Source organism: Bos indicus, chromosome 13, assembly GCF_029378745.1.
Source record: "Bos indicus isolate NIAB-ARS_2022 breed Sahiwal x Tharparkar chromosome 13, NIAB-ARS_B.indTharparkar_mat_pri_1.0, whole genome shotgun sequence".
NCBI lineage: Eukaryota > Metazoa > Chordata > Mammalia > Artiodactyla > Bovidae > Bos > Bos indicus.
This window is the reverse complement of record NC_091772.1, coordinates 67,463,489-67,473,789: the sequence shown is the minus strand read 5'-3', so window position 1 is coordinate 67,473,789 and position 10,301 is coordinate 67,463,489. Positions and strand designations below refer to the sequence as shown.

The 10,301-nt window shown below is 42.3% G+C and overlaps 1 protein-coding gene across 4 annotated transcripts in view; it reads right to left on the bottom strand.

Annotated features, from left to right (window-relative positions):
* Positions 1–3,261: 3,261 nt before the first annotated feature.
* Positions 3,262–10,301, bottom strand: part of RALGAPB (Ral GTPase activating protein non-catalytic subunit beta) — a 93,413-nt gene continuing 86,373 nt past the window's right edge. For all 4 annotated transcript variants that reach the window (XM_070801659.1, XM_070801658.1, XM_070801661.1 and 1 more), the window contains 2 exons: positions 7,850–7,998; positions 3,262–7,347 (listed from right to left, as the gene is read on the bottom strand). In XM_070801659.1, the coding sequence (XP_070657760.1) occupies positions 7,154–7,347; positions 7,850–7,998 (343 nt within the window). In that variant the 3' untranslated portion in view covers positions 3,262–7,153. The remainder of the gene's footprint in view (positions 7,348–7,849; positions 7,999–10,301) is intronic.

Below are 10,301 nucleotides of genomic sequence, written 5' to 3'. Positions count from 1 at the left end.
CTGCTCTCAGCCCAATTGTGACTGAGCCAGTGACGTAACAAGGAAGCCACAGTGTCCTTCAGGCCAAGAGAAAGCTGTTCTGGACGAGTGGGCAGAAGTGGGTAGTGGGACAGTTTGAGAACAAAAGCCCAGGCTCCCAGGCAGGGACGAGTGGACGAGTGGGCAGAAGTGGGTAGTGGGACAGTTTGAGAACAAAAGCCCAGGCTCCCAAGCAGGCCAGCCTGGGCTTAAATCCCTTTAAGATGCTGTGGGATCACAATCCTCTTGCTTGCTCAGAAATCATGAATTTTATATATACAACAACCAATTCCAAGTACATTTCTGCACTTGGTATTTCCTTACTCCCCAATCCTCTTGCAGGATGGAAATCCTTAGCATGCCAAGCTGCTAAGTTAGAAAAAATGGATACAAATTGTTCCCAGGTGGGTGTTCACTTATCTGAGGTCACAGACTCCTCCTGGAGCCAGCCAGTCCCTCAGTAAATGACTATTATTTAATCTGGAAACTTCTGTTATCTCTCCTTATTAGGGTTTTTGGTGAAGAGCTTCTAAGACTTTAACCTTGTTCTTTTATCTCTCATTCTTTCATTTGTAAAGTAGTCAGGAAAGCTCCATGAGTCAGGCCCCTCCACAGGAAGGAGGCCCCAGGCTTCCCAGTGCCGGAGAGCACCTAAGTTGGAAGGTGGCTCTGGCCAGGTTCGGAGCCTGATGGGTGCAGGAAGTCCTCTCAGAGTGGCTGCTGCTCGTGGAGGGGAGGAAGGGAGAAGCGTGGTATCCTCCAAGAGGGTGCTTGGCCCACCTGCCTCAACCACTGCCAGCAGATGGGGGTGGGGGGAGGGGACCTAGGAAACAGGCCGACTGGCACAGTTCACCCTGCTCGGCAGAGTCAGAACCTCTGGGGGTGATGCTTGGACTCCACACATCAATGGGCAACCAGTCTGATGCCGACTTGATTTTGAGACCATGGCATCAAGAGAAGCACTGGCTGGAAAGTCAGGCAGACCCAGTTCCAGGCTGGGGAAGCAGCTGCAGGAAGCAGGTGGTAGACTTAGGAGAGACATGGAGTGGACGGACCTCCTTAGAAGACACTGGCCAAAGGAGAAGGGCAAAGGGGGACACCACTGTAAAAATGGGGCAGGTGTTAGGGAGATTAAAATGGAGAAAGTCTTACTCAGGCTTCAGAAGCAGGAGAGCAGGCCTCTGACTTACCTGGACACTGCCTGGATTCCACGCCTGCTTTCAAGCACAGCAAGTCAGGCAGCACGTTAGATAAGAAAGGGAATGGGCCTTGGAATTCTTGAGCCCCTGGAGGTCTGGCCAATCCCCAGGGTCTAACGAAATCCTATGACTCACACAGTGAAATGAAAAGCATTGTAAAACCAGAGCTGCATTTTTGCCTGTAAACTGATGGTGATATCAGTTTGCAGCCTGGGTTTATAAGTGGGACCCCCGAAACTGCAATTTGAAGTCTCTCCCATGGGGTGGACACACCACCACCAGGGACCCTTTCCCAGCTGGTACTCCAGATTGCTGTTAACGACGGACTTTTCAGCGCTGTTCAAGTCTGGATGTGGGTCGGCCCAATTTGGTGATATATACGCTGTTATTTTCTCTATTGTTTCTTTTCTTTTAATGACTATATATTGAAATTGTCTAATAAGCTATAAAAAATTAAAATTGTTTGTGTGTAATGAGTGGTTTAACAAATCTAAAACAAAAGTAAAAATTTCAGCAAAACAGGGACTTCCCTGGTGGTCCAGTGAATAAGACTTTGTGCTCCCAATGCAGGGTGCTTGGATTCCATCTCTGGTCAGGGAACTAGATCCCACATGACTCAAGTAGAGATCCCCCGTGTCACAACTAAGCCAGCACAGCCAAACAGATAACTGAAAACTTTCAGCAAAACAATGGGTAACAGCTGGGGCTCAGAGAGCCAGTGTGTTTAGAGGGAGTCTTAGTCCAGTTGTGGAATGACCAGAATCCCCAGCAGAAGTCAGGGCAGATAGTATTAGAATGTGTACCTTCAAAGCATGGTCCCCTGGTGAGCTGTGCCATTGAGGACCCTGGGGCCAAAAGTAGAGGAAATGGGTAGTTTGGGTTGGGGTGATTTCTCGGCCCTGGGTCCTGAAGGGGCTGAGGTCAGAAAGAACTGAGCAATGTAGCTGAGACAGACTTGAGCACCCATTTCTTTTCCAGACCCCGAAACAGGACCTCCGGGCAGTCAGCCCAGGGCTAAGCTTCCCTGGCCACCAGGACACAGTGGCAGGTCCTGGGGGGAGCAGGCATGGACACACGGCTACAGGGGAGGTGGCTCCCAGCCCTGGCGTCCAGGCGTACTTTGTGAGGAGTCACACATTAGTGTCACGTGGTCAGCAGCAGGCTGGAGCGGCGGCTCTGGGCAGAGGCCCGCGCTATAGCTGTGTGCTCAAGTGGCACACAGCTGTGCCACCACCTGTGACCTAGGCATTAGATGCTAATGGGCCCCATGGAACGTGCTGCAGCCACCTCTGCTCAAAGGGCCAGTGGGCAGAGGAGGCGCTCCTGACTGCTTTCTGACTGGCCAGTCTCTGCTGCGTCTCTGCTTTCCTGACTGGCCAGTCCTGATGGAGATCTGATCTTCTGCAGGCAGGGAGCACAGCTGGCATTTCTGGTTCTCAAGACACAGAGAAAGAGCTAGCCCCTCGGCAACTGCTAGCCTCTGTCAGGTGGGCCTTTTGACAGCAGTGCTTTAGTTACATGACATCCTTTCAGCATAAAAGGACAAGTACTTTTAATTTAAAAAAATTTTATGAAGTCTAGAAAAATGGTATGGATGAACCTATTTGCAGGTAGGAACAGAGACGCAGATGTGAAGAACAGACTTGTGGATTCAGCAGGGGAAGGAGAAGAGGGGAGTGAACTGAGAGAGTAGCACTGACTTTGTATACACCACCATGTGTTGAATAAATGGTGAGTGGAAGCCGCTGTACACCACAGGGAGCTCAGTTCGGTGCTTTGCGATGACCTAGAGGGTGCGCTGGGGGGAAGTAGGGAGGGAGGCTTAAGTGGGAGGGGATATATATGTATATATACAGCTGATTTGCATGGTTGTACAGCAGAAACACAACCCTGTAAAGCAATTATCCTCCAATTAAAAAAACGAAAGTAAATAAAAATTTTCAGATTTTGAGAATTTCATGATAATCTACAAAACCAGGGTAAAAGCCTGATGTAAATTCTGAAGAACATCTATGCAAGAGTCAAACCAAAAGCACACGTGACATTGTTAGATAAGAATCTCCTTAAAATTTAATTGACTAAATGTATTACATTCAATATTCCATGGTTTCTTCTGGACAAAGGGTCTGCATAAATACAAACAAGCCTCTGGGCCTTCTTCCCTAACCGACGAAGAGGAAACACAGGAGGCGAGGGTACACGGGACACCTTCGTATTTACATTTTGCCTTTACTTTACAGTTCAGTGCCAGAAATATTTACAGAAAATACAATAAGAAAAAGATCATGTCTTGGCAACATACCAAAATTCATACAAATTGTGTATATGATTTCAAGCAAATAATGATACTGTTTATTTTTTTAGCCACAACTGCCAAGCCCTTCAGAGGAGAAAGATGTTCTTGGTCACTGCAAGAGACAAGGACTTGGGAAACTTGGTTTGCTTCAACAAATATTTATTGGGCGCCTACTGTATGCAAGGCACTGTGGAATCCCAAATTATACCTTTCCCTCACCGTTAAAAAAAGAAAAGCATCTGAAAAAACATGAGTTGATATTCTGAGAAAAACACTATACAGTACATGGCTTCTTCTGCTGCTGAGAACCCACGGTTTGATTCCACGTTAAATGGGTGAATTACCTCCAATCTCTCCATCTCGGGACAAGAGGTTGTCATGGAAATCCCTAAAACAGACCATCTAACACAACTTACCGCTTTATGTAAACATATAAACCAATTCTTTTTTGGAAAAATATAACCAGAACAGGTTTTAAAATGCTGAATGAAGAACAACCAGCAGGAGTGTCAAATTACCTCTGATACACTTTTTTTACTGTCCAGTGCGAAACATGTCTTTGAGCAAGGCTGGCTTCCACTTTCTTTGGGTAAAGTTCTACCTTCCAATGCAAGTTAAGTACTCTTGAAGACTCTGCTTCTCTAAAAATCACTCTGCAGAACTCGACAAATGTTTCCTCAGTGTATACAGGAAGTAACCACTCATGAAGGCCTCACATGTGCAACTGTAGGGAACTGACGTAACTGGCCCAAAGACCTATTTTGTTTTATAAATGAGTCCAAAGGGCTGCCTCAGGGGAGCTGAGGACTTGGAAATGGAGGATAGCGTGCATGCGTGTTGTGTATATATTGTCAGGAAGGGAGTGGGGGTCAACCCACCAGGTAACGATTCCAGTCAAAGGGCCAATGGATAGGAGGGGGTCTTAGGAGGAAGCACTGGACAAAAAGAGAGCTGGCTGAACAGGAAAACGCAAAAGCACTCCTCACTGTCCTTGGTGCTCTCAGGCAGACAGGGAGAAAGCCCCTTCCCCTCAAATGTGAGAAGGGACTACGAGGGGCTACCTGCCTCTGTCCCTTGGGTAATACATTCCCTGTCACCAAATGCAACATTCATCCATGCCCTCATTCACCTGTTACAGCAGCAACCGAACTGTTCAAGCCAAAGACCCCCCAAAGGTTCTGAACCTCTGTTAGCAAACATCAAGTGGACTATTAAAGGTTATTCTTGGGACTAAATATGCCCCTCTGGCATTATTCTACTCAAAGTGATTTTTACAAAGGCAGTTGAGAGATCTCAGTGACCATGAAACTCACACCCACACTAGTGAAAGGTCTAAGGGTCCTCACCACACTCCCTTTTTAGGTAGATGTGATTTTGAGCAGAAGGAGCCAGCACCTGACGAGGTGTGCATACCCTGTATTCTGTGCTGTATATACTGGGGTTTCATGCCTCTGGGAGCAGCACAGCCCTGAATCCATCCTGTCTTCCCTGGAAGACCACAGAGTCTTCCAGATCATAACTGTACTCAACACAGTTGTTCACTGACTTATCAAAGCCATTAGAATTACAAAGAGCTGTGAGAAATTAGAGCAAACTGAAGCATCATGAAGCCCGCCACTAACACGAACAACCACAGTACGTTTTCCTGACAGGAGCACTATGCCAAAGGTCAAAGTGTCATCTCAAGGGTCACACTGTGGATGCATACCTACATCAGCTATTTTTAGCTTCTGGAATGTTACAAGTTGCACATTAATTTATAGCCTTCTTTGCCCACACCTATTAGAAAGAAGGGCCCATTTTTTCCCCAAGAAATGTCAATCTGGAATTTCCATGAAAGTTGTTAAATCTCACTCTATAGCTTAGTAGCTGGGCTACTAATTTAAGAGTAGAACTTACTAATCATACATCCCCCTCCCCCATTGCTACCATCTGGGAACATCAATTTATTGCCCAGATTAAAAAGAAAATCAAATGTTATACCCTGAATGGAAACTGGAGTCATAGAAGGAGGAGGTTACCTTTACCTGAGCTTAAAACAAACATGAAGAAAAAAGGTGAGGCAAACTTGGAGAGCTGCTATGCCCACATTTCTTGCTCCTAGATATCAATATATACTTCTGGAATAGAAATATCTGCACTGGGAGTTAGGTCCTATACTATCCCCTGTCCTCTAAGTAAACTACCAAAACATTGAACCAAACAGCCCACTATAGTCCTGACCTACAGAATCTACTGACATCAGAGTTCAAGTAGGAAATCACCCCTTACACAACTGTGATCATTCCTCTTTGGACTTTTAAATGTCACTTATCTTCTTAGCACAAAATAACCTTAATAAAAAAGAAAATAACATAAATATTCTTATGTTCTTCTTAATAAACATAAGAATAGGAGAATGAGCAGTGTACACTCTAGCACTGTAACAGGAATCCTTGTAAGGATGTTCTGGGTCTGGCCACCTCAAAACATTTATCCCTGGCAGAAAAGTAGCAGCGAGGTAACAGAAGTATTTAAAAAACCTGGGCAGGGATTTGTCATGCCTTCAGCTGGCAAAGTCCAGAAAATATGACAACAGCTGTTTCTAAAAGCAGCCACCCCAGGGGGCGGTCACTAATGTTTGTCAATTATGAAGAAATCCAGTAGCTCTCTGAGAGAGATCTGAATTAGGAGCGTTGAGAGGCTATTTCCTGAACCCCAAATTAGAATCCTTCATAAACTACTGCAGTTTCCTGCTTGGTCCTGAAATAAGAGACAAGGGATGAAACCAAACAATGTTTAAACCTGTGCTATGAATTTATATTTCTTAATATTTAACCAAGAAATTACCAAGGAATTACAAACGGTTAACCTGTCATTTTGTCTCTGAGCTAGACAATAATGAAGAGGGGGGAGGTGTCACTTCTGACTTTTAACTCCACAAACTCCATCTGTATCCCCGTTAAAGGACCAGGCCATGCCTCCATTTCAGATCTGTTCCTGGGCTGCCCAGAAACTGAGGCCTTCAGACAGACCTTTGCAGTGATGAGAATAACTTTTTGAAATCTGGAGAGAAACTATGAAATATTTTAATATCAGACTGAGCAAAAACACTTCTGTTCCTTTCTGTCAGTACGATTGTTGGATGACAGATGGATGACAAATGGACCTACGAGTGAGCAGAAAGTTGAGATTTCCTTCCTTCTCCTCCATGCTAGCAACATGAGTCTTTAAATGTCCTGGATGATTCTGAGACAGATTTTAATTTTGAACACAACCTCCTAAAAAGTGAGGTATAAAACTATCTTCAACTTCTAATTTGCAAATTTGAAACTACCAATGCACATGTTTAACTGTGATGCATAAAAGCCTTTCTCCTCAAAAGGCTTGTAAGTAAAATTGTCACTTCTGAAAGAAAAGTTTATGGCTAAAATGTGTATCATCATTACCAGCAGGAATATGATTGTGTCTGGGAGCCCATTTCACTAGAAAGCCAAAAAGTCTTCTCTCAAATGGGTTTATAATGTGTCTCTTCTATTCTGGTGATTAAACAGTAAGCTCTTGGGGAGTGATTTATTTTTACAGTGATCGCCTATCAAATTGCTTTGCTTTGATATTATAGCCCCAAACTAGAGTTCAATAGTCCTAGACAGACAGTGGTCTAAGAACTGCAGTTTTTGAGTCCAACCTCCTGAAAAAGTGAAGTGTAAAACTCTGGCTCCAACTGTTTGTTCCGGTACTTGTTGACAATGTCAGTGATCTTCTGTTTCCGGCGGACGTGTGGTGGGCTGTAGGAGTCACTCTCCAGTCTCTTTCTTCTACAAATATTAATTACAGTCTGCCTCACCAGAAAACCTTGAAGACAGAAGGTTTTCATTCAAATCAATGTGAATAAACAGGTAGCTAGGTGAACTGTAAGGATTCAAGTGAACTATTTTTGGCAAACTCAAACTATCTTATTCCATTTACAAAACTCCTCACAGAGACAGATAAAAACTGTCAGAAGAAAGTAAGATAAAACTGTCAAAAGAAACACAATGAGGAAGAAAAACAGAATCAAACTCTAGCCTGACAACCCATTTCCTGCCCTGGATTACAAACAAACTATATTCATTTTCCAATATTGGAAGTTTGTGAATTACAGTTCTTCTCGTACTTACTAGATTGAAGCACAACTTCAAAACAGAACAAAACATGCTTCCTCTTACAAATAAGAGCCAGAGGATTTTCTACATGTGGGACCTATTAAGTAATATTAACATTTCCTTATTTCTACTTCTTTCTGGTTCATAAAAATGTTAAATAAAAAGAAAAGAAAGAAAGAAACTTCAATCCTTCAGCTACATATGAGGCTTACCGAGCGCTCGCCTACTGACAATCATCCCGTCCACGAGAGGGATGACCATGTTAAATTTTCCAGTGGCTCCTTGAATTTTTATCCGGAATAATCCAGTGTTTAAAGGGTGGATGAAGATGACAGGAACTTCTTTTTCAAGAGCAGTAGATCTTAAGAAAAGAAAAGAACACTCCTTTTACTCCAGATATTCAAGAGCTGTAATCCTAGTCCCCCATGTGTGATACAAGAATACCAAGGGAAATACTGCCAGGCAGTGTTTAGATGAGCCAAGTGATCAGTCTGCTCAGAACTCTTCTTCCTGGGAGGCCATGTGGAAGCCCCCCCACCAACATCTGGCCCTACATGTCCATCACTCGGGTTAGATTTTTGAAGCTGACCAAAAAAAGGGCCTAAAATTGTGCTTAGAAAACCACTGGGGACACAGGGTGGAAGGAAAGGCCAGAAAAATACATCGTGGGGAATAACCAATCTAGCAGCCAGCTGCGGGACTTTCACTTAGTTCCTCCTCCTTGCAGGGAACAAAAATAGAGCTGGCCAGAGGGCAGGGAATTCTACCATGTTCAAGACTAGCACCTCAGAGCAAGTGAGAATGTAGTATAGGCCCACTAAGGGAATCCCTGATGTAACTTTTTTAGGGGCTGGGGAAGGAGGTTGGGAGCACCTTAGTCTGCGGCAGTTGCAGGTGTCCTCCTCAGCAGAGATGAAAAACGGCTGAATCTTGACACAGCCCAAGCCCTCAAAGCCCCTGAACAGGCAACAGGTGCCAAGGCAAGCAACCACACCCATAGGAGACTGAATGACACATGTGTTGGGGATATGCCAATGCATCTGGACATACCCATGTAACTCTTTGATGCTATTTGTCAGGGTTTTGGTTTGTTTTTGTTTTGCAACACAATGAGCCTTCTTTCTAAAGTGATTTTGGCCAAAGCAACAGGGAGTCAATTTTTCAAGACATCTAATAAAAATAAATCCTATACTAATTCTGTCCCCAAGACAAACTCTAAACTTTGCTAAACTACTAGTAAAATACAAAATTTACAGTTCAAACATATTATAGCACATTTGACCTAAAAAGTTTAAAACAACAACAACAAAAAAAACAGCACAAGACACTTAAAAGTGCTCTTCTAAACTAGTTCAAGTAAAGTTTACCTCATGAAATCTATTTTGGTCTCTTTAGCAAGTCAGTGTCAAAAAAGAAGGTTAAAAAGGAGTTAGAAAAACAGGACTGTTCTGTATTAAAAGAGACTGAAGGAATGAGTACCCGACACAAGGCTGAAATGCGTGCTGGTTTAAACAAACCAGCTGCAAAGACTATTTTAGGGGAAATGGAGAAATTTGAATATGAACTGGCTACCAAATGAAATTAAGAAATTATGACTAACTTTACTACTGATAACGTTATTTTTATACATTTGAAAAGTATTAATTTTCAGAGGTGCATACTGATGTATTCAGAATGTTAGAAAATCTGCAGTTTGCATTAACATACTTTGGCATAAAAAACAGAAATTTTAAGAATCATTTGTCATATTCTGGAAATTTAAGGCTATGGTTTTTTCAGTGGTCATGTATGGATGTGAGTTGGACTGTGAAGAAAGATGACCTCCGAAGAATTGATGCTTTTGAACTGTGGTGTTGGAGAAGACTCTTGAGAGTCCCTTGGACTGCAAGGAGATCCAACCAGTCCATTCAAAGAAGATTAGCCCTTGGTGTTCTTTGGAAGGAATGATGTTAAAGCTGAAACTCCAGTACTTTGGCTACCTCATGCGAAGAGTTGACTCACTGGAAAAGACTCTGATGCTGGGAGGGATTGGGGGCAGGAGGAAAAGGGGATGACAGGATGAGATGGCTGGATGGCATCACTGACTCGATGGACGTGAATCTGAGTGAACTCTGGGAGACAGTGATGGACAGGGAGGCCTGGCATGCTGCGATTCATGGGGTCGCAGAGTCGGACACAACTGAGACTGAACTGAACTGAATGTTAAAATAAACCACCTTTCTAATGTTAGATTAAATTCATTTTATATGCAATATAAATCAGAACAGGGAAAATAGAAGGAATTTATTTATTTATTATTTATCAAAGCTAAAATAATTTATGTAAATATTAAATATTTATATTTAATATATATTTAACATATTTAATAATTTTAAAGATATATTTATATAAACTATATATTATATATATAAATATAGAATATATATTTGTTATATTATATATTATATATTTAATATAAAATATATATTATATATAAATTTTATATATTAAATATATAAATATATATTAAAATAATTTAAAATTAATATTTAAATTATTTGTTTAAATATTATTTGTTTATTATTTATTTATCAAAGCTAAAATATCAAGTTAAGCTTGATATAAAGTATTTGTTTAAACAAAAGACAAGACAAGCAAAAAGCTTTGAGATGATAAAGCCTACAC